Source organism: Motacilla alba, chromosome 7 (assembly GCF_015832195.1).
Source record: "Motacilla alba alba isolate MOTALB_02 chromosome 7, Motacilla_alba_V1.0_pri, whole genome shotgun sequence".
Classification (NCBI taxonomy): Eukaryota; Metazoa; Chordata; class Aves; order Passeriformes; family Motacillidae; genus Motacilla; species Motacilla alba.
Window position 1 is genome coordinate 24,390,666 of NC_052022.1, and position 24,561 is coordinate 24,415,226.

General features: G+C 41.6%; 1 protein-coding gene across 10 annotated transcripts in view; it reads right to left on the bottom strand.

The window, feature by feature from the left end:
• Positions 1 to 546: 546 nt before the first annotated feature.
• The window catches only part of PIKFYVE (phosphoinositide kinase, FYVE-type zinc finger containing), a 64,063-nt gene continuing 40,048 nt past the window's right edge, over positions 547 to 24,561 (bottom strand). For 7 of the 10 annotated variants that reach the window (XM_038143597.1, XM_038143595.1, XM_038143599.1 and 4 more), the window contains 23 exons: positions 23,667 to 23,767; positions 22,404 to 22,475; positions 20,872 to 21,043; positions 19,405 to 19,583; positions 18,818 to 18,931; positions 17,423 to 17,531; positions 17,160 to 17,314; positions 16,558 to 16,648; positions 15,471 to 15,531; positions 14,743 to 14,886; positions 14,450 to 14,570; positions 14,006 to 14,050; positions 13,245 to 13,340; positions 12,440 to 12,523; positions 11,876 to 11,964; positions 11,077 to 11,241; positions 10,447 to 10,506; positions 9,817 to 9,993; positions 8,957 to 9,060; positions 8,565 to 8,693; positions 7,004 to 7,265; positions 5,125 to 5,199; positions 547 to 4,022 (listed from right to left, as the gene is read on the bottom strand). In XM_038143597.1, the coding sequence (XP_037999525.1) occupies positions 3,907 to 4,022; positions 5,125 to 5,199; positions 7,004 to 7,265; positions 8,565 to 8,693; positions 8,957 to 9,060; positions 9,817 to 9,993; positions 10,447 to 10,506; positions 11,077 to 11,241; positions 11,876 to 11,964; positions 12,440 to 12,523; positions 13,245 to 13,340; positions 14,006 to 14,050; positions 14,450 to 14,570; positions 14,743 to 14,886; positions 15,471 to 15,531; positions 16,558 to 16,648; positions 17,160 to 17,314; positions 17,423 to 17,531; positions 18,818 to 18,931; positions 19,405 to 19,583; positions 20,872 to 21,043; positions 22,404 to 22,475; positions 23,667 to 23,767 (2,721 nt within the window). In that variant the 3' untranslated portion in view covers positions 547 to 3,906. The remainder of the gene's footprint in view (positions 4,023 to 5,124; positions 5,200 to 7,003; positions 7,266 to 8,564; positions 8,694 to 8,956; positions 9,061 to 9,816; positions 9,994 to 10,446; positions 10,507 to 11,076; positions 11,242 to 11,875; positions 11,965 to 12,439; positions 12,524 to 13,244; positions 13,341 to 14,005; positions 14,051 to 14,449; positions 14,571 to 14,742; positions 14,887 to 15,470; positions 15,532 to 16,557; positions 16,649 to 17,159; positions 17,315 to 17,422; positions 17,532 to 18,817; positions 18,932 to 19,404; positions 19,584 to 20,871; positions 21,044 to 22,403; positions 22,476 to 23,666; positions 23,768 to 24,561) is intronic. The other 3 variants (XM_038143598.1, XM_038143596.1, XR_005257656.1) reach the window with 2 other exon arrangements.

Here is a 24,561-nt window from a genome sequence, read left to right on the forward strand (position 1 = left end):
AATGGTGATTGCACATAATACAGGTAAAATCCTCAAGTTTTAGATAGGGTTTCATATTCTAGGAATGAACAACTCCCCTTCCCAGAACTAATCACAAATTATTTTAAGCCTTAGCAAGGAGGTTACTATATATCAGGTTAATGTGAAACAATCAAGAGAATATGCTTCTTGGATTTTTATCTACTCCACTTAAAAGATTATGGAAATACCTGGAATGTGTTCTACACTGCGGCAGAACCGGGCAAAGGCACACCACCGCCTGCTGGACAAAACTGGATCCCTGTGTCACGCAGCACTGTGGTGAAAAGCAGCTGCAGAGAAGACAGAACTGTGTAAAAGGCTACTGGCACATTCTACTGCCACTGCCCTGGGGAGCTGCCCAGAGGTGCTGCTCCATCAGAGACAGGACAGGCATCTTACACCGCACACAAAGCTGGCACTCTCCAGCACAGCAATCCCCGCACAGTGAGCAGCAGCCTTGCCCCTGATCAAGAAAATGGGGTGCAATGAGACCTAAGTGCTCTACACATGGAACAGACTCAAGTATACTTTAGTCACTTTATTTGTATCTACATACATTACATTTTGATTCTCCAAGTAGTCAAGGCAATTATTCTCAAATAGTTTAGCGCATCAATTTTATAAAATACAGCTGAACCAAGTTAGAATAGAAATGCATACATTATAGTACATTAAGTGCTTTGAAGAATGACTGGTCTGGCCACCAGCTAGTGAGCAATTCATTTGGTTTTGGTCATTCTCACAGAGACTCCACAGGTAACTCCCCTGAGCCCAACAGAACTGCTCTACCAGCAAGAGTCCCTCATGTGCTTTTTGGGGACAGAATGCATCCCTGGGCTGCTAGAAGGCATTCCGCTGTCCGCATGCTGACTCAAAGTCATTGCTTCTGACGTGGACAAGATGTAGACACTTGTCTCAAAGCCTCAGATCAAAACAGAAGAGTCAGTGCAGCTCTGAAGAAATTCAGTCTTCATATTTGCAACTGGGATTTACTTACACATATGCTAAACCTGCGTTATAAAGAAAGAAATAAGCTCTGACCAAAGGGTTCATCCTTAGGAATTCTACAAGGACACAGACTGAACACAGCAGCTCTCAAAGATTTGTTCTGCATTAAGTACTGCTCTCCTTCTGAGAAAATTAAGCTTGGTAGTAATTGAAATGCCAGGACAACTATCATACTGAAAATGGAACATTTGAGGAGACCCATTCAGCTGCTGGGATTTGGACTAGAAATGCTTACAGCTTTATATCACAGGACATCCAAGATGACCCAACTCCAGCTGATACTGCAGCTACTGTGATACTCATGACCAGTAGTTTATGCTATACTCCAGTCTAATCAGGACTAGTCTATCAGCCGCGTCCTGGCCAAAAATTAACTGTTGATACCAGCTCAAGATCATTCGTACAAATCTTTCCAACTGCTGTAACTTCAGCCCAAGAAGTTGGGCACCATTCACATGGCTCTGGCTCTGCTCGCAGGCTGCAAAACAGTGAAATATTCTCTCTCTCCCTTCTGCAGTGCTGGGGGCCTCATGCTGTCCTATTCAGAGGAGTACTAGCCACTGTCAGATGATGAAGCTGCTTACAGCCATCTGCTCAGGACTCTGGCAGACGAGCAGCACAGAGCAGCCACCCATCCCAGGACAAGGATGCGGGTTACTGGTGACAGACCTGGCTAGCACACCACATCAGCCTAGTGCAGGTGCCATGCCCACACTCGTGCTCCATCCACCAATCCACATACTGACAAAGGTGGAAGACAAGATAATTAGCTGCTGTTGGGTCACCTTAGCTGGCCAGGACAGTCAAGTTTTTGCCTGTAAACTTTAAGGAGGGAAAGAGGAGAACACATGTAAACTTCAACTGAGACTGGAACATAGGCTGCATGGCAGGTTCTTTCACATAGATGAACCAAGACAGTAGGTAGAGGCCACAGAAGTGGGAGTAGCACTGAGCTGATGGACTGGTTTATCTCATTAGACAAGGCCACACACACAGCCATGCAAATTGCGAGAACATTTCAACAAAAGAGGCAAGATGCATCCCAGAGGTGATCAGCTGTACCTGATATGCTGTGTTGGACTGAAGCAAGGAGTACTGTGTCCTCTTTCCACAGCACACATCACTGCAGCCTTCAACAGTGCACCCCCAGAAACAATTCTCACATTGTACAGAGGAAATCAGTACACTTTCTTTTCCGCTGCTTCAAGGCCAGCATCTTTGCTCATCCTCTAGTACAGTGTTGCAATAGGGTGGGGAAGGCTCCTTCCAACACAAATGACTGTTGCCTCTTGGCAGCTCAGACAAGAGCTGCACTGGTTGGTTTTGGAGCAAATAGCTCAATTCTCACTGCTGGCCTTTTCCTCTCAGCGCTGCCTACTGCTGATCACTCCTAAACAGCCACCACCATCTGCTGCAGAAAAAAAATACTGAACACCAGAGAACTGAACAAAATGCACAATTCAATCCATAGTTACAGTGATGAGGGCATTATGAGGCAACTGGTTAGAATGAGCAAGTGATCACTAAGAGCTATCCTGTCCCAGATTCCATGCTCATTTGATGTTCTTCCATCAGAGACTGGAAATCAAAGGACAGAATTCTTGCCTTTCAAACTCATTAAAACTCCTCTTACTTACTGGCCTGTATTATAATGAAACTAAAAAGTAAACTCACCACCTACAAAAATTAGTAAATTTTTTTTTTAACTGGAAAGAAATGCTTATTGTAATAATAGAGACTCACAGATCTCTGCACATCTTATGCATCATACAAGGTACCTGTTAGTTCAGGTTTTCCTTTTTACAGAAAACAACAACTACATTCATCTCTGTGACCAAAAAAATCATGTCATGAATGCAAGAAAAACATTCTCCTGGCAAAATTTCACCATGAGGTAATTGCATTGCTTGAAAGTAAAGGGAAACTGAAATGGATTTGAAGTGATCTGCCAGGAATGATAGTTGCATTAAGAGGAAAGTTGCAGTATGCACTTTGTCTAGCAACTTACTACCTTTACTAAGGAAAGGGTTAATCTGCTTCATAACTATAATCAATCAAGTCTTGTTAAATTAAAGGGTATGTTAGTTACCTGTTTCCAGGAATTTGTGCAACATTCAGATCAAAGTACTGTTTAAGAGTAAAGGGATATGTTTTGAGTTTTGCAGTATACTGATGACTGACAACTGATTTTTATGGGATTCAGCTAAATATGTGATTATGACAGATAAACCAGAGCTGTACTGTAGTAACATAACTTTAAAAATGGAGTCATAGGGCATTATAGATGTGGAGCTGCCTTTAAAAAATACTGTTTACAGAACCCAGTAAGAATTAAAACTATGGAGCATAAACAGCACAAGTTATTAATGGATCCTAAATAGGTCAATTACAGACCTCTGCAACAACAGCAGAACTCATGAATTAACTTCATTCTTCTCTCCCCCATCCACAATTGGGGGGTTTATTTCACATATTCAGTACCAAGTATCCACTACAGAAACATGAGCTGCGCGCATTCAACACCATTTTGGCAGTGCAAGACTTCCAGAGATCGTGTACTTCTTCACCATCGGGATCTGGATAGAATCTCAGTCCAGTACTTAGAAGGAAATAGCATCACCTTCCCTACTGACAGCAGGGATATCACTTGTCAGTGCTGTTCAGTGGTACCTTACAGTTTAGATCCTTACTGAGGCAGGTTTGCTTATTATCCTCCAAGGGGGGAATAAAGTGCAAGCAGATTTCACACTCTGCAACATGACGCCCATGGTCAGTGTAGACATGGAACTGCAATCCTCTTGCTGCTGGACAGACCGCTGGAAGACAGTGGCCTATAATGTCATTGTCCTCTTGTGCTTTCCCAATATGGGCTTTAGCTCAGCAATTCAGGCCCAGTCCTGTCCAATGGTCTGGCACCATCAGGAAATACTTGTCCATAGCTTCACAAAACCTGGTCCGATATAGTTCTGGAGAGACCACAGTGGGCATCTTACCTAATGTGTAAGAGTCAAGAACAGTTAGGAATGGGCCAAAGATACTGCAGTACAGACAGGTGTCACATGAGATTACACCAGCACACAGCATAACCTTGAAAGCAACAAGACAGAACCCTATGAAGTTCAACAACAAACAAGCGTAAGGTTTTGCACCTGGTAAAACATAATGCAGGAGCACAGCACAGGCTGGGATTTCCCAGGGGAGCAGCTCTGTGAAAGGGACCTGAGGATCCTGGACGAGCAGCTCAGTGGGAGTGAACAGTGCTGCTGCTGCTGCTGCTGTGGCAAAGAAAGCCAGCAGGAAGGACACTGGGCTGCATCAACAAGGACATCACCAGCAGAGAGACAGAAATCATTATCCCACCAGTATTATCCCAGCATTATCTTCCACCTGTGAGGTGCTATTTCCAGGTAATACCTGGAATACCAGACTCAGTTTTGGTCCCTGCTATATTTAAAAAATAAAAAAAAAAAGGGCGGGGGTCAGGGAAAGGGAAAAAAACTGATGTGGACAGCCTGAAGAGGGCCCAAACAAGGGTCACAGAGATGATCCAAGGACTGGGAAGCCTGCCATATGAGGAAATGCCGAGAGAACTGGGTTTGTTCAGCCTTGGAAAAAAGGCTGCTTAGAGGAGACCATATCACCACGTTCCAGTATTTATAGGGTGGCTAAAAAGAAGATGGAGACTCATTTTACAAGGAGACACATGGAAAAGATGAGGGGTAATGGATATATGTTATTCCTGGGCAGATTCCAGTTAGACACAAGAGGGACATTTTTCTCAATGAGAACAACCAGCCATTGGAATAGTCTTGCCAGTGAAAGGATGGATTCCCCAACAGAGGGGATTTAAGATTCAGCTGCACAGGGTGCTGAGCCATCTTGTCTAGACTGTGCTTTTGCCAAGAAAGGTTGGATCACATAACCCTTGAGGTCCCTTCCAATCTGGTACTCTATTATTCCTTCCTCTGTTCCCAACAACTTAATCTGTCACCAATTTGCATGGTAGGGAAGTTGTGACTTTATCAGCAGTGTTATAGAAAGGTTCCATGTAACAAGGAAACATGATCAAAATCTTCACTTTCAGTCTGGACTTACCTTGTCCTCCCAAGATGCCAGTTGACTTTACCACCATTTCAAGCTTTTTGTCCCAGGTAAAAGTACGAATATAGTCTGTTACAATAAGAAAAATCCACACACAAATATGTTTTATTGTTTTAGTCCAAGTAACACTGTTTTAAAATGTATCTATTTCCCCCCAAAGAGGGCAGGAAAGCAGCAGTGCTTTCAGTGTTTTCCCTAGCAGTTGCCCCATTTTCTGTAGTATTGATTATGTTTGGGTAGGGTGAATACAGTCTTTCAAAAGTCCAGCAAGATCACAATCAACTCTTCCTGTGTCCACAAGAACAGGCTGCCCAAGCACGTCTGTCTTTATCCACATTAGAGTGTCAAGGGCTCATTTACAAGGGTCACTTCACTCACCCTCATCCCAGAAGCCCCACTAGAAGCACTGAGGCTTGGACACCTCTCCATTTCAACCAGTATTTCTCATCACTGCAGCCACCTGCAGGTTTGATAACAGAATGGAAAGGACTGCCACTTAATGATAGGGAGGACTGGAAACATCACCAGTGACCCTGACTGGCAGAGAGGGCAGCAAGAAGACAACTTCTGAATTGTTTCCAAGCCCCTTCCAGAGAAAGCATGCTCAGTCAATATAAGCACATGAACATTTGGGCCTGCAATGCTAAATCTGCAGTAGCATCAGTTTTCAGACACCTAACTTACTTGTTTCCTGTATCACATAAGGATCTAAAATAGGTAGAGATACTGACCTCACATTGAAACACAGTCCAAGCTAAGATTCTTTAGTTCTAGTCCAACACAAATTTAGCTTGAGTACTTTATAAGTTCCCAGGGTATCATCTAAAGAACATTCTGATAGCCTGATACAGCAGACATGTTCTCTCTTCTTAATGTTTGTGCACACCAAGTTCCTTCAGATATTTGTGTTAAACGCTGAAGGAACTGGTAACTTTAAATATCATATAAAATATATCAGATAAGACTTGACATAGGGTGACAAAAAGCCACACATACAGGAGAAGCACATGGTCAATGTAGTCCCATCCTGTTTATTCCAATATTCAAGAGTCTACAAATCTAGAAAGTAATAACAACTTGAAACAAACTAGAGCTTCCTTTGTAGCTGGGACTTTAATTCTCAACTAGAAATGTTATTGAAATGGCTTTCGAGCTTTATCAGAGTAAGTGTAATCCAGACCTCCTGTCCTGAGATGTCATCTGGAAGCATTTCTGAGCTGGGTTTCAAGACCATTTCCCTAAGTCAACTCCACATCCTGCAAAATTGCCTCATCTCTAAGTCTTTAATACTACAGAAGTTTGTCTGTCTAAACCACCTCTTTTTCTGTCTCTACATTCCTGTCACAAGTCAGAGGATGCAGCAAGGTAATTACTGCATTGCCATCCACATTATCCAGGTCAGACTATATGATTACATGAGATCCCATGATGTTTAACTTCTTTCTTCCAACCCTACCAATACTATTTCTCCTTAGAACCCCTCCACTCAAGATTTAAAAGCCTATGCAAACATGACTAAACAAAAGTTTACAGATTAAACACATAAAAGCAGATTAAACACATAAAAGCATACAAATAACTCAGCTGGAGTCAAAGTGTCGGTTAAACTACCTTTGAGACCCTCTGCATATATTCATAGCAATGCAAATGCTAATCTGAGCTTATCAGAGACCTGGAGACCTGGAGAGAAGACTTACTGCCTCCACCTTCAATACCTGTAAGAGGTGAGGGTGGTATTCCACCAGGGAGAAGACAAGATTTCCTGACACGCATCTCTCTGGTGGTGGCACAGTTCTAAGAGCACTATGAACATCTAAACCAGAAGAAAACCATTTCATCATCTGAGAGCAACAAAATACAAAAGACAACCTACCAATGATCCCAACGACCAGCTCGTTGTTGGTATCATCACGACCCACCAGCAGGGAGTAGTCGATGATGAGATGGCTGGAGAGGAACTGGGAATCACTGTGTATGGAGGCTTTCAGCACAGCTTTGCAATGGGAACGGATGTACAAAGGATTGTCCCGAACCATCTTCAGAAGGTTTTCATCCAGCAGGACCACATCACAAGTTTCCTTGCCCGTGTCTGTTTTAACATTTCTATTCCGGAGGGAGCCCTTCAGGTCAAACACCTGCAAATGGAGAACAGCACTACTTTTGTTTCGTTTTTCTGGGTTAAACACTTCAGTACCTAGCACTTGAGAAGGCAGCACAGCTGGGCAACTCTTTCCTTCTCTTTAGGAGTAAGACAATTAAGAAAAAATGTCTTGTAGAGAATAGCACGTAAGCCTGGGAAAGCTCTACCACCTCAATTCACACATTTTAGGCAAGTTATTTCACTAATATTTAGTCTAAATTAAGAGAAAAAGGGTGCCTTTACTTTTATATTGTTTAGGTAAACTCAGTTTTCGAGCCAGTTTCTACAGAGTTAATTGCTGACAACAGCAAAGACACTGAAGAGGGAGGTGGGTGGTGCATGAAGCACCAGTTAACACAGGCAAGGCAAATCACAGACCCATCATGAGGCTGGAAATTATCTCTGGACTTCTCCAGTCCAAAGTCCTGCTTCAAGGACTTCTCCCGCTTCTCCCTGTTAGAGAAGGCTGTTCAAGTTCTGTCCAGTCAAGATTTCACTAACTTCTGTGGATTTAAGTCCACAGTCTGTTTGGGTTTCTGTTTTGTAGTGCCTGAGCCCTTCCTCATGACATAAACAACAGACAAGGAAAAAGAAAACCCACAACATCTTTACATCCATCCAGAATTCCCTCCATCCACCTCCTCCCACAAACATTGTCTGTTTGAGGTCAGGCACTGAGAGGTAAAGTGGAAAGAACTGATACTATCTAGGTTTAGAAATTATATTTGTTTGAACTTCCTTTTCAGCTTCAAATCTCTAAAGAGAATTTTACCCTAGTCATTTTAAGATCTTCATTCTACTGCCTGATAAAGATTGCTTTTCCTTCACTTAGGGCAAGATTGAACTCAACATCTTGTCCCACACCCGAAGTGGTTCCAAGAAAGAACAGTGGGTTGAAAAAACTATTAACTCTTCCCACCACAGAGTAACTCTCTCTGAGTGAGGCTCTCATTCTAAACAAATTAGTCGGTAATTCCAGACAGTTCCTCTAAAAGTTTTGTAAAAAGATTTTACATTTTCATAACCAGGTTAGTAATGCTTCCTCTCAGACACCAGCGATACAGGGACAAACAAGACTTCTAAAGACTGAACCCTGCACAACAGCTATCTGAACTAGCCAATGCAGGCATCAAGCTCCTGAGGATCACATAACAAGGAAGAGGCACAAACTGTCACCTTCGAGCAGTGCAACAGCACATGCAAAGTTAAAAGTCACCTAGATGGCTACGAATGACCCTGCTCTTTTCTCCCAGTCACAACCACACTGCAAGGAAACAGAACACTTCGCTCTTACCTGAGCCATTTTCCTGCCATAGAAAAGGTTTTCCATGACAAGCAGATCCAATTTCTTTTCAGTGTTGTTTTGAGAGTTCTTGTAACCAATTCGATACACCCCAAGGATTTTAGCCAGTGCTGTGGGCTTCTAATGAAGACAAGACATGAGTTAAGATCTGTGTAGAGACAATCAGCAATCCCATACCAGAAGCACCACTCTTCTGTCTGTCTGTTTATTACAGCTCAGAAGTCCAAGCACACTTTCCACTTTACATCTTAAAATCCCATTATTAATGTAACTCACACCCTCCAAAATTTTCTTTTATTTGAATGAAAAAGGTTAATAGAAACTTCTGCTAGGTCTTTAAAGCACAGAACACTGCCTAAAATAAAAAGCATTTTTTTTAATACCTTCTGTTGAACTGCATTCGTGATGTAAGTGAAGTAGTGTGGAGCAAAGTCAAGGAATGACTGGACTTCCAGACGAGGCATTTGCTTCAAGATGAATCTATCATCTGTTTGACATTAGACAGAGGCACCAGGGTTACATACAGTAAGCAATGTATATTTACAATTTTTTTAGGACTGTCACATAGGTGAAATGGTTTAAAAAATTAAAGCACTACAATTCTCCTAAATCCTTACCCTCAGAAGCTCATTTCTAGATTCTTTTTACTTCACATATTCTGAATTTCAGCCTTCCTGGATTTCTACCTTCCAGTAAATCATGGACAAGAGACTGACTACACTAGATCTACCTCAGCTATACAGGCTTCCTATATAGCCAATAAAACCACTCCACAGACCATTTTGTTCTGTACTGTTTTACATAGAAGCCTAGAAACAGCCAAAGTTCTAAAAAAAATTAGATTAACAATAGCACATGAGATTATAAGAAACACTGTGTCTTTAACAGCAAGTTTTCCTTGAATTACACTCAAGTTTTTGTTTTCTAAAGCCTGCCTGAGAGAACAACCCTTCTATTCAACTGGCCTTCCTAGCTGCTACTGCTGAAAAACAGAACTGTATTTTGCTTTCCTGCACATACAAAAAGACAAATAATTTGATATTGAAGACCCCAGAACAACCCACTTAGTTTTCCCTTCTCAGTGACCACTTAACAATCAGCAGCCCTCTGGACAGAGGTTATCAGGGATTAAACGACACACTGAAATGTGTCATTTATTAAATTGAATTGTCATTCAATTAAATGACACACCACCACACAGAAATAATACCCCTAATACAAGGGGGGAAGAAACTGCATTTACCCTCAGTCACGTAGAACGCAGCTCCAGATTTGCCACCTCGTGCCTGCCAGGGCATCGAGTGAGAGAGGGATCGGATGAAATCCTCTTCGCTGCTCCCCAGGATCACGTCACGCATCCTGTGAAACTCCCCAGCATAATAAATCCGGCAGTAGAACTTGGCATTGGCATCCGAGAACTCTGCAAAAAATGCTTTTCCTCAATAACAGCATGCAACACGCACTGACTACCACGCACTACTACATGAGATTCTACTTGTGTCCAAAGGAGTATTATTGTGCTAAACATCCCTCTCATGCTTATTGCAGTTCAGAAGTTTCAATCAATGGGATTTAAATGGAAAATTGACAGGAAAGTCAATTCCCTCTAGATAAGCTCATAGTATATGTCATGGGGAAGTGTTCAGACAAAAAAACAATTCAAAAAAATTTATGGAGTAGTTTTGCAGAATAGATTGATAGCAGTAAGTAAAAACTGCATTGCTCTTTTCTTGATTTGCTTTTTCTTCATGATACCAAGAACACCAAGAAAAATGTCAAGAAAAAACAACTGTTAACTTCAAGACTTCCACTGCATGTGCATGAAGAAATGAGTTCACCAGCTAAGACGAAGTTGTTATTTACAACTACTCACGAAGTTCCACATGGGGATTCACCACCTGTTTCTTCTGTCCATCTCCTCCATCTCCATCATCTGAAGGCATAAAGGGCATTTGGTCAGGGCTGTTCACTAGTATTACCAAGAAAGCCACATAAGGTACTACTTGTAAACTCACTTTACAAGAAAAGTATTTTCTTTTTTTTTTCCAAGAATACAGAGAGAACTATACCCAGGGAATTAGAAATACAGCTATAATTGTATAATATAATACATATGCTAGAAGGGCACTGCTGTTTATGGACACAAATCCAGCCTCTCTCAATTCATTTTCCATGAGCTAAAACAATGAGAACTAAACAGCAAATGAAAAAGACAGGGCTGCTTAACTATAATCAACTCAGTCCAAAGGCATTCAAGACCAGACTATTCCACGTCCCCATAGCTTGGATTTGAAAGATCCTGTTTCCCTTATCACAAAGAAAAGCAATGTACTTAGGAAAAAAAACATATTTGATCTTCAAATGACTCATTTTCAATGCATGCTGAGTGAGCTTGGACCGTTGAAAAAGTACAAGCAGGAGTGCATCTGGGGCCTTGCATGGATGAATGAGGTTTGGGAGAAGTACCAACCCAAGAGAGAAGATGAACTCTGCAGTCTTGTACCTTGTGCCTCTGCTCCTTGGTTTTCTGCTCCCTCTTTGCCCATCTGTCCAACCTGGTAGTAAGCACTGTCAGCACCACGTAAGGTCTCTTTCTTCTGGGAAGACAGGTCTGGGCTCTTCCCTCCCGTGCCACGGAAGAAAGACAAAACACCAGATGGTTTCTTTGCTACAGTGAAAAGGAAAAGATGGTGTTGGCATTTCCACAGGCAGTTTAATAACAGCATGACTCCTATGAACACTCCCCATTCATTGTTCTATGTGAAGCAATGATGCCATTCAACTATAACTCATTTGCCACTTCAGGCAACTAAGGTCCATGAGGGTGGATGATCTTGTGTTCTGAGTAGCATCTTAGAGTGCAGAGACATTTGAAAACACAGACCAAGAATAAGTGTCTTTAATACAGAAAGAACTTCATGTCTCCATTTCAAGATATTTTAACTGCATCTCTTTAAAGAAGGCAATGCCAAAAGAAGGGCATCATATCCCACTGAACAGGCTAGATTCAAGAACCACCCTAGGTTCACTACATAATAACATTAAGTCAGGGAATGACAGTTTGATCTCATAATAGTTTTTATAAGAACTATTGATCTCAGAAGATCTTCATAAAACTAAAAAGCCCACACACTCCCATCCCTCTCATGTGTTAAGTCGACACTAAGACTAGTTACAATTTCAACTCAGAATGCTACTTTTTCTTCCTCACATGAACTAGAATCCAAGTTAAATGGACTCAGTGGACTAAATGGACTGAGCTGAGATTAACACCATGGATGATTTTGGCAAAATAGTCTTACGCTGCTCTGGCTCTGCATTGCGAAGGGGACACATGCTGGCCTCAGGCAGGCGGACAGGGCTGCTGCTCTTGGGTTTGCTGTCTGACATGCTGAGAGGAGAAAGAACAAAGAAGTGATCAACCAACAAATGCTGCCACCCAAGACACTACTGCTTTATGCCTGAACATTTATTTCTCTCTCCTGCCTAAACACTAAAGGAAAAAGACACCATTTAAAGGTGTAATGGTGTGGGACTCTCCAAAATTGTCCTCCTCCATCTTGCTAAAAATATCTCTCAGGGTCATAGCAACAGTTCCATCCATGACCACAGCAAACGTAAGCAGGCCCAGTATTGCCACATGCACGCAGCCAAGAGATCAGGTGATGGAGCCAGCACGGTCCATAATGTGAAATGGAAACTCACATACTGAAGTACGTGATGGTTACATGGAATGAGTCAGATTCCATCAGAAAGCAGACACCCTAACAGGGGCATATTTTGAGGGTTTTTGCCCATCCCAGTTTTGGCTTATTCACTACCATCACTATGTCTTCACTCTGTGTATTGTAGTTCCTGCATGTAACCTGTTTGGTTGTAGTCCTTCTTCAGAACTGCTCTTCAGAGATGCTTTGGACAACTCATCCAGGGCATTTCTGTACTCCTTGCAACTGATGGGGAAAGAAGAAAAGAAAGGGAAAGAGAAAGACCCAAAATAATTAAGTGTTCTCTTGGAAACTCTGCAATACCAGCCCAAAGACTTACTTAGCCACAGTAAACAAAAGACCACAGTAGAAAAACCTCTACTTTATTTTTACTTATTATTAGAACTTTTTTTTCTTAGAACAGAAACTGCTCTAGAAAATACTGCAGAAAAAATATCCCTTTATTTTTCTCCTTCTCACAATTTAAGAATGCACGTCTTCAAAAATCTGCTGCTTTGTGACATGCAAACCCAAAGATTTACTGAAGCAGCTGGTGAGAAGAGCTGAGCAGTAACAAGAGCTGCTATGACCAAAGGTAGGCAAGAAACAGACTGCAATATCAATACTAATAGCTGTTCCCCAACTCACTTGCACTTCCTCCAACTGGAGAGGTTGAGCAAGCCTTAGTTGCACTTCTTTCTCTAGTGATATCTCATTAAAAGAAGCACCACACAACCAAGTCATTGTTGCATACTACAGCTCCACTAAAAAAGCCCAAAATCCAGTTGCACTTCCATTATCTCAGCAGTAAGAGGAAAGAACCCCATTTCTGGCAGAAACTCCAGCACGGCTTAATATAGAAATTCTGTCATGCTTGTTCCCTATCATCAAAATTTAAATATTACTCAAACACAAAAGCTGCAAAAGTACAAAGTATGTCAGATGAAAAGCCAAATAACGCCAGTACCTGAGAGCAAAGGCTATGATGGAGCTTGGCTCTTTCTCACAGACTGCAATAGGTACACGTTCATGCTCATACATTAAGTAGTGCTTATCTGGGTCACTAAATGAAAACAACAGACTGTTAGTAGATCATAAAAAATTGTGTAAAGAAAAGAAGTTTTGGTCAGATCTCATCACTGCACTCCCAGGCACAAGCTGCAAGTCTCAGCATGGAACCAAAGCTGCCCTGATCAGCTTCTCCCAACAGACACATTCATAACTATGTGGTTAATTCTAAATGGTAGAGTGTTAGGGCAATCAGCATTTCAAGCAAGCTGCTTGGATCAGAAGACCAGCTTTAGGTTAGAATAAGAGTCTACTTCTGTTTAGCAGCCACTGTTTCTAATGGCACCAAAACCTGCCTGAGTTTGGTTTGGCTATCCAGCAGCATAGCCTGTAGAGTGAACTCAGAGGACAAACCTGGACTCCTTCCTAAACAGGCAGTTTATCATAGAAAATTTCCCAAAGCCTCCTGGATTCTTGTATCATTTTTTTTCACTGACCTGTAGGGTCAGTCATTTAGCTTTTACCTCATCAGCCCAAGGCCTCTGCTCCTACGCTGGGGGTGGGATTCCCAAGTTAAACTCAAGCTGCCAAATGTTAGGCTCATGTCAAACGACAAACACTACAAAGCACGCAGACCAAGTAGCTGAAAGACTTTCCAGCCTGCCCATCTTCACACGAGAGGGACACTTGAGGGCACATGCAGTAGCCATTGAACCTGACCTACACCCAGACAATGCCAATTTCAGTCCAACCCTTGGAAGAGCTCTGTAAGCAAAAACAAGACGCAGGCACATAGCTTTAGTTAAGTCTTTGCTAAGGAAAGGCATTTCCACTCCCTCCCTGCAGCAACAAAGTTAGAAGGCACCTTTCTCCCCTCTTCCCCACCCCTTCATCTCCCCCAAGAGCTCTGAGGAGGCACACCTGCTAGGAGAAGAAACTAAGCTTTGCACAAGGGCACATCATTCATAAGAAAGGTGGTTAACCCATAATCACCTAGAATGGACACAGAAAACTTCTTACCTTGACACAGTTCTCGATCTTACTCAGGCAAACTCAAGTATTGACTTAAATTATACACTGAGCAAAGGAAGCATGCATGGCTCTGCCTGCAATCTGACAAGGTTGCTCATTTTGTACATTTTATATATATTACGCAGTACTTACAAGGGAAAGGGAATGGGGTTATAGTTGTTTCCAGGCAAAAAGTTAGCCAAAATAGCTTTCATAGTAGACTTCTCCTTCACTTGGCTGTCGGTGGATCCCAGTGAGTGTCCATCAAACACATCTGGAACAGACACATGTCAGGTCTGCATCACAATATCAAAGTTTAAGCTGTAAATTCAGAAGAATGACTACAGACCACAGAGTTACCAGTTATTTGTCATTTCCTAAAAGGACCTTGTGGACTTGGCACAGAAAAGCAAGAGAAAGAATACAAGATCACAACTGAACTGTACCTTCTGAGCTGCTTGTTGTGTCCTGTTCAGAGAGTGTGGTGGCACCAGTCATATGCTCCGATGCAACCTCTGGAGAGGTGGGCAGCTGTAGATGGGTGGAGCCTGTGGAGCTCTGACTTGATAAAGTCGTCAGGAAACGATCCTCTGAGAGTACGAGGACAGTTAAGGACAGAAGAAATAATTTTACATGGCTGTCAGAAGTGATACTGTTTGCTCCCAGCTCACGCTATAACCAGCACCTACTTTCAGAAGGTTTTCACTTAGAAAGCAGGTAAGGCCACAGAGACCAAAGGGCTGGGCAAGCTCATCAGCATGGCACGTAACCTCCAGAAAATGTGTACTCTTAAAACTACTACCTTCAGCTCCCACCAACTCCCAGTATGCCTCACAGGTAAGAGATGTCAGCATCCATAACCAGATCACAGAAGAGGCAAAAGGCATTTCCCAAATTCTGTGTAGTTATTCAGTTAATTAGAAAGCTTCTGAAAGTTTTTAAACTAAAATTCAATGGAAAATTCTTGTTGGCCAACTTCCTAATCACTAGTAATTCAACTTCATATTAGAAGCAGATGGCCAACTTCTATCTTACCACTAGAAAAAACAAATGTGACATGATGGGGATTTGGTATTTCTCTGCTTTATCAAATTTGACAAAAGCTCCCATATTATGCCAGGAAAAGGGCTACAACATGCTTCTATTGGCATATTATGAAAAATAAGTAACAGACCTTTCTCTCCATTCTGCAGAGCTGGAGAAGCATTGCGTGGGGAAGCATCCATGCTACTGATCTAGGCAGAATAACAAAACACGAGTGTTGGTGCCAAGCTCTTTACAGTTCTATTTCCTCCTGTGTGGAGCACTTACAAAAACAGATGTATTACAACAGAGCACTCCCACCCACTTCTCAGCCTCTGCATGTCACTGTATCTGTTACCATAGGAAAAAGACAAGGGAACAGCAATTCAAGTTCACAGGATGCTTATGATGGCTGTTACCTGTGTATGCTGTTTTAGATACTACACTCCCTCTCTAAGAACCTACTTCCTGCTAGATCAAGGTAAGGTTTGCTTTAGCACTGAACAAATATGTGTTAAGTGGAAGGGGCATTTGTGCATGCAGCAGAGCAAATCCAGGGTCTCTAGAAGTTTTTAGTGCACCTTGCTACCATAGCACTATTGGGAGCTCAGCCTCTTGGTATGATGCTTATATTGTACTGCCTTGCAGCCCAGACATTTCCTCAGAGCTCCAGCTCCCCAGAGGGTGGAAGTTCAGCATGCTGGCATGTGTATCCTTGGACAGAGCTCTTGAAGCAGCAGTCCAAAATCCATCCCTTCAGTCAGTTCCCACAGGATACATCACAAAACATCATATCCTGAAAAGCCATAATCAGTCCTTCCTGTGTCACTTGCTCTACCTCTTGATATTATTTGTAATTTCTTTTTCACAAGGGGTACCTCTGATGGACTACAACCTAGGGTTGAAGGAGATGGCCCAGTTCCTATCTAGGCACACACTTGACAATGACTGCAGCTCTCTGATGGCAGTGTTCACATCAACACTACACAACATCACAGAAAATCATCAACTCCTATTCATACTTACTCTTCCTCTCCACAATATGGCTCTTAGTTCACATCTTTCAAGAAAAAAGATACATATACTAGCACACAATTTAAGCTTTTAGAATTGAAAACTATAAGATGCAGTAGAACTAGTTTAATAACTACTAAAGAGACCTCAAGCCAGTCTTAAGACCATTGCGCTGCCCCAGGGAAAAAAAAATGTTTAAGAGGTTTATAGCCTGTTAGCCATACCTTGCTTTCTTCACCTTGCCTCAGTCTCCCAGGGCTGGGTGGTACTGATGGACGTTTTCTCCCTTTCTCTTGTTGGAAGAGATCCTGCAATCTTAAACAAAAAATAATAATAAAACAAACAAACAAAAACTACCCACACAAAACCACCACCACCAAATAAAAACTAATCAAAAGGTAGGTTACTGGTGTTATCTTTGAATGACACAAGTTACGAAGTTTCTCCATAACAATCTCAGATTGCTGCTAACACGTGCCAAAGATGTATCAAATGGCCAAAGACAGCCCATTTTCTTTAGCTCTGTGACTATTTCACCCAATCCATAGGTCCCATGCTCCCCTCTTCCCATCTCTTCCACCATTACTCAAATGAAAATTTCCCCCCCCGATGCAAGTTGTGCTCTACAACACAATGCTTTTATCATATGGCCTCAAATGATTTTCTGTTCCAACTGATCAGCTGTGTGTTCTCAACCAGTAGAACACATTCAGCACAAGCTCCATACAGTAACTGCTCTATAGTAAAAGAAACTACAGCTGAACCTCTTCTCTCCCAGAACCAACACTATCAGTGTTGCTCATGATTCCAGCATGTGTCCTCTTACCTATTATTCCAGGCTTGTAGCATCTCACAAAGTCCTTGCTTTTTAGCTATCAGAGACTCAAAAACAGATTGCAGCTGTTGAGGCGTGTCCAGAGATGATGAAAGCAGCCTTGCTTGGATTTTCTCAGTCCAGTTTCGAAACTCTCCTTCTTCCATCTGCCAAAAGGAAAACTGTCAGTGTTATCTCACCAAGACGACACAAGATCTGAGTAGCTCCTCCACACATTTAGCCTATGGACCACTGATGTAAAAACAGTCTATCACCTCCTTTTGGGCAAAGAGGTCTTCCATCTTCTCTTCCCTCGTTTTGCTGAAGGTATCCGTTTTGAGAGAAGCAAGGCGATCATCCACAGCAAGATACACTTGTGACACCCTGCCAACAGCAATGCAAAGAGTTAACCTGTGACTACTTGGAGCTTCTTCAACATTCTTTAAAATAGTCTGAATGTGTTGAAGGTTAGCATTTAAGAATACAGAAGACAATATATGACAGCCTTCCTGCATAGTAAGCTATCCAACTGTATTCACAGAAAAAGTTGGGAAAACTTTATTAGTAATAGGACAAATCCAGAAGTTACGTACGTGACATTTGTCTCCACAATTCATTCTTAGCAGTGGAAGTTGTCAGAGAGCAATACAAATGTCTCAAACACATTACTAACATAGGGGAATTATTGGGTGATCTGTGATTAGGAACAATCTGGGTCTGCAAGCTACACCTCCACCAGCAGGGCTCAGAAAAAATTAAAAACTTCTGTTTTATCTCTAAACAAAGCTCCACAGGTTTTGAAGTCAGATGGTCACAGAGACATACAGCAATACAGGAATGCTGTGACCAGGCAGAATAGTAGTCTGGCTGGATTTTACAGAGTTTTCATCTCACCTGTCTTCCACCTTTTTGTTCCTACATTTAGAGAAATGTCTAGGCTCATGGTAGTTCACCTTAGACTACAAGGAGGTAGAGTCTGCCTGCTGTTACCATTTTCAATAGCTAACAAAGGCAAAGACTTTTATACACCAGAGTTCTGTTGCCACATGACCAACAGAATGACAACAGTTCTGTTCAGACAAGAGATTTGAGCAAGGTCTTTGCAGTTTTTTGGGGCTGAAGAATTGAAACTCAGTCAGATGTTCTATTAAGGAACATTAGGGTAAGAGTATGAAGTATAAGCTGCAGTTTTCCAGGTCAGCCTTCTAGGACCATCTTTTCATTTTTAGCATTAGATGAAGAATTAAAAATACTTTAACTGGGCATTTCATAAGGGAATGACAGACACCTGCTGATGGTCAACCTTTCAGTAGCTTGGCAGCATTATTCAGAAACACGCTATATGACTCAGACATCAGTGAAACATTGAGGGATAGAGATGAAAAGATAGAGATTAAAAGAATCTTAGTTTCTACTGGCAGTATTTGACTTGACTTGCCACCAGACAAAGAGTTGAGACATTAGTACAGACAGAGCGAGCAAAGGTAACAAAGATTTCAATACCGCTGCCCCTTGGAAGTATATATGCATAGATGTTTTAAACTACTACTTTTCTATCAAATAATGAATATTTAGCCAAATCTCATCATACTACCAAAATTGTTATGTGTTCTGCAAATAAAAATACAAAATACAAATAAGATTAGGAAGACATTAAAAACAAAGCTTACTTTTGTGAGAAATCCTTGAGATCCTGCAAAATAGTAACTTTTAGTGGAGCCTGTCGTTTGATGTAGATCTTGGGGAGTGGGACACACACTTCCAGCAGCCGGATTGGAGAGTAGCTGAGAAGGCAATACAAGAGCTTGTAACAAGACCCACAGCACACAGTACCAGTTCTACACCATACCAAGGTTTGATTCCCTTATATGAAAAAGGGCACTGTCAATGTATCCAGGACTTTAGCTACTTTTAGCAGGAATAACACTGTTCATTCTCCCAAGCAAGAAGTAAAACCACAAATTCTATTGAAAAACCAAAATTTTGAAAGCATTTGGAATTAGATGGGGAAAAGCATTTCCCTTCTGTATCATGAACAGGAACCATCCACTCTTGAAACACTGCCCACCACAGCTAGGACAGTGGTGCCACCCACAAAGCCCTCTGCAAGCCAGCACACAATCCTGCACTTGGTTATGGTACAGTTATGCTATCCCATGCTATACTCAGTAAAGGACAAAACTGATGAATCCTTACTACAGCCATATGCTTCAAACAATACCAGAGAGAGAAGGAAGTTTTTAGTAGTGGAACTCACCTGAAAGATGCCACCATCTGATTATAGGAAAAATACTGGTGATAGTCATGGTGAATGGAATGCCCACAAGGCTCTGCGTTGGCCCTTCGAGTGTACTGGTACCCATAGAACCTCAGCTCAAGGTATTTTGCAAAAGACATAGACCAAGAGTCATTGGAAAGGGGAACAACTGGTGTCACCTGAAAAATTGAAAGGCAAGTGTCTAAATTTCATCCTTCAAACAAGATTAAGGAGAGCATAATCCAGGCAGAAATCTAGTATTTCTAGTACTAGAAGCAACCAAGACCCTGAAACATATTTAACAACAAAGACAGCATTTATGCATAGCTAAGGCAAACACATAGTTGGAAAAAATCTGTTAAATAACTGCTAGCTGATGATGACAGATGCTAAGCTGGGGGAGTCCAAACACACCATTGATGGAAGCTTATTTCTGGGATGCTATTTCTCTGTACAGAGTCAATGTCCAGCAACCCAGCCAGTAGCAGTGGCCATATCATCTACTTTTCCCTGGTGATTCTGCAGCTACAAATGCGTTGGTACTGCTTAGCAGTGTATTTCAACTTCAGAAGTGCTTGCAAGCTTAGAGCAGACACTTTACACACACTTAACAACCTCAACCACATAAGTGTTTACATGAGCACACAAAAATAAAAGGTTACAGAGCAGCTGTATACACAGCAACACAGGGCTCGCTGTCAGCAACTGCGTCAACCTCCTGCAGGCATCTGTACATCCAACACCCATGTCTAAGGCAGCCTAAGTAGGTGACCTGAGTCATCCATATGGGTAATTCAGATGTTTTGCATTTCAGGTACTGCATGAATCTTTTTTCAATATTTTATTCTTGTCTCTTTGAAGGCTCTTCATGTTTAGCTAGACATGAGTATCCAGTTAGCAATGTTTTCTTAGCTAAATTACAGAACAAGTTCCAGATAATACACAATCTTACCACCTTGTGGGCTTTTTAAAGCAATTTAATATTCCTCTAATGAAGATGTTACTTGCTAATGACTACTAAAGGAACTCCAGACATCACATTGACGCAATGTAGGCTGTTCAGTCCACAGCAGATCAAAGAACAGCAAGTGGCTTCAACCAATTACTATGCCAGTAAGTCTTGGTGTCTGCCCTTTCCCATACGGTCATAAAGATTTACTGCAAGGGACCATACTCATCACCTCTAAGTGAGCAACTCCATTTTTTCTGCTTATATCTACCTTCTCAATTTTGACACTTTCTAACAAGACAACCTCGCACAAGATTTTTCAGCCTCAATAGCCCCAGTGCTAAAAGAGGAATTTGTAGGTAACATGAGAACACATGTATCAGTAACAGGTTTTTTGCCAGTTTAGCCACAGCTCCAGACATGAGCATTTTCTCAAAAATGCTGCCTTTCCCTACAAAGCCAGTCACAACAAGAATATTCAATTGGCATAGCAATGATTCTGAAGTCCACATGCTTACCTGTTTGCACAGTCTGCACCAGGAGTAAGTAAGGATGGTGTGCTGGTACCCAGGGACAGGGGAGTCCAGCTCCTTTAACACGATCTGCACACAGCCCTGCCCATGAACAAAGCGACGGATGTGGTGCACCATCGGTGTTTCACAGAACATGCTGGGGCATTGGTAGGAAGGCCTTTCAGAGAGAAACAGGAACATCTATGAATGATCATATACCACCACTGCTGAAGAACTGATTCAACAGATCTAATATGGCTTTTAATATCATGGTACTATTTATCTGCACTGTAAGAGAGTTTTCTAAGCCTGTAGAGAAGGCTGTATCTGCAGAGCAATTTAGAAGTAGCATGTAATTAAGTTCCATGGACAGCAATGGCTGTATAGGTCCCAAAAGCAGTGACTGGATACTGGTTGCTATCACCTTTTTACAATGAATCACTTTCTACCAATATAATCTGTACAAGGACCAAGGTACCTGTGGAAGTCCTTGGCACCAAATTAAAAGACTGCTTTGGCAGTGCACCCAAGCAAATACTACCAAGGACAAAAATGTGAAAAAGAGCCTTAAAATGGTAATGTTTCAACTCCCAAAGGAAACGGTAAGCAACACACTGCCATAGAACATCTTTGAACAGTAAAACCCATGACCTTTCTTTGGACGGGTATTTTTTAAGTCACAAAAGGAAGACTAATACCAGAAAAATAAAAGCTGAATTGTTGAAGTACCAAAGTCAGATACGGTATTCTTCAAAACCAGAAAGGGCATGAAAAAGCTCTGATTCTCCTTGCCCAAGTGAAAAAATAAAGAATTTTAATTACTGAAACTATGGAGATTGAGAAGTATTCACTTTAGCAGACACTACCTAATGAGCAGAGAGAAGCAGGAATTTAAAAGTGGGCAGCTAAGCTCCTTCTCACTGATCACCACAAGGAGAAATACTTGTTTCTCCAGAAGGCTGAACACTGAGAGCCTTCTGCTACTGCGGGTGGCTAATGGAGAGAACAGAGTAAGCTTGTCTTTTGAACAGGTTACCTATCAAGCTTCACAGCCTGCTGAGACTCTGCATGGGGTTGTGACAGCACCAGTTATTACAGAAACATAACAACTTACACCTCTATGACATGAAAGAAATGACACAGTACTTTTCCAGGGCTCGAAGTGTTCTGGACCATTTACATTGGCCACCTTGCACATATGACAAAGCCTTACTCTGAGACACTAAATGAGTAGTATTAGCCAACACTTGTATGAACTTTCAAAGAGCAACCTCAGAAAACTGTGACCAGAACAGTTGCTTGTCTTGAAAAACAGACAGTTGGAATACACGTTCAGGCTCTTAATTTGGCCCTTAAACTCTAATTGCTATAGAAAGGGCTACGTGAACACATTTGACTTTTTGAACTTATAAACTTTGTTTCATAATCTGTTTCACTTCCTCATGAAGGGAAGAAGGTCAGGGTCAAAATGGGAAAGCAATGGATGCATTTGCTTGTAACAAGTGAGCATGAGGGAATTAGAATAAATTTCTCTTTACCTGAAACAGTAGCGCTCCAGAAAAATCCCTAGAGTTAGGTCATTTTTCCCATAGAACTCCATGGTCACAATCCTAAAGCACAGAAAGAAAAGCTTTAGAGACTGGATGCCATCACCATTAGCTGTGCAAGGGCCTTTAGCAGCACAGATCTACACCCACTGCTGGCTTTTTTACAGCCCTGTATAACTTCAAAGATTTTTTTTCTTCCACTTGACTACCCTTCCTAGATCCCTGTTGTCAGGTTTGCTAATAATAAGATCAAAGTCCCACTACAACAACTTTAAACTTGACATTTAAAAGTCCAATACAATTCAACTTCACTTCTGAAGATTATTTTCAAAAATATCTAAGCACAGAAGTCTAAACATCTTTAAGCTTCAAGCACTAATGTTTAAACAGCTACAAAAAAGGGTACATCCAGAACATGAAAAAAGCTTCAATAAATCCTTATTCTTCTAGCATATTTAATAGCAACTTTAGTTTCCCCAGAACCTGAGGTGACCAAGCCATTTAAATTGTGTATCAGTTTAGGTATCATAATTCAGATATCCCTAACTTCACTAATTTACATACTCTCAATGTTGCTGCTTAGAGAGCATATCATCATCTTGTTTGGTTCATTTCTAAGCTTTTATAGGCACTTTAGACATTTCCCTGTAAGAGGGCCGTCTCTTTATTTTTGCCTAAGTTAAACGATTACAATCACCTAGGCTAATGATTAAACACCAAGACCTGTCCTGTTTAGTAGAGATAAAAGTGTGCCATAAGTTGCACACAATTAGCAAATTACAGCCCCCTAAGCTGGAAATAAAGCTCTTTATACTGGTGACTACGAGCAATACATTCCAATGCCACTGTTGGATAATGCAATCTACAAGTATTCCAAGATTCTCACAAGGCTCACTTTTGGGCTTGGACATTGTCCTGTGTCCTGTGCTCACTTTCACTAACTCTCCTCCACAAGACTGCATGCAGTGCTCCCCACACAGAGACACTACTCTGCAGTGAAACACCAACTAAAGCATTTGGTTTCAGGCTGGGCTCTCTCATTGATGCCCTGGGTACTACAAAGGTTGTGCAAGGCTGCCATAGATTCACCTGACCACGCAAGACAAAAGTCTTTTGGCAAAAGTTCCTGTTACAGGATGAGCACAAGCTACCAAGGAGTCCTCAAAGAAATACTGCCATGAGGCAGGCACTGACTCTGACTTTGGGAAGGAAAGAATAGCAACTATTCAAGCTGTAGAGGAGTAGTTTTTATACCAGGGGCTAACACAGGCACTTGGAGCATTGCTGGACTGAGCAGAAGAGCTGCTGAAGAGAACACAGAGCCTCTGATGGTTTACTGGACTCAGGCAATCCACCTAGTAGAGAGAAAACAACTCATTCACTGGTTACAGACACCTCCATTCACACACAACTTCTGTTGACAAAATTCTATTCAAAGACAAATATGTGATTTCTCCTTTTGTACAGATGAACTTAGCATTATCTCTCAGCCAAACCCATACTATGTATAATTGCTAAGTGCCATTTTTAGAACAACATAACTCGTAATGAAACCAATGAACATGCATGTGTTTCTGGGGAAATGAAGCCAAGAGAAACAGAAAACAACAAAAGCCCCATGATAAACATCCAGACATCTCTAAATTACTGTATGATGTAGGACATCTTGGATTCAAAACTCTGCCAATATATTATACCTCAGTTACTCATTCAGGCTATAGAAAGAATTCTATCTTTCTATTCTCTGGGAAGAGATGCATTACACTGCTCTTGGAACAGAGCTGTTTTCCCTTCCACACCCAAAAAACTATGATGTTACCAAATACTTGTCTTTGATCACTGAGTAAATTTAAAACAGCATCAGCCAGTCTGATCCAGAGCAAGGGCTACTCTTACAGTTTGTACCATTATGGCCTGTGAAGCTACAGAGATCTAGATTTAAGAGCCAATTAAAAAGTGACTTCTGCTCATGAACACAAGGGCTGATTGGCTCAGGGACCAAAATGTTGACTATTTCAACAGATCAATTCTGCTACTCTTGCTCACAGACACTCTTCTTAAACAGCTCACAATTCAAGAAAGTCCCAAGACCATTTCCCTCAGATACCAGTTGGTTACTTCCATGGCAGTTTACCAACACTTTAAATGT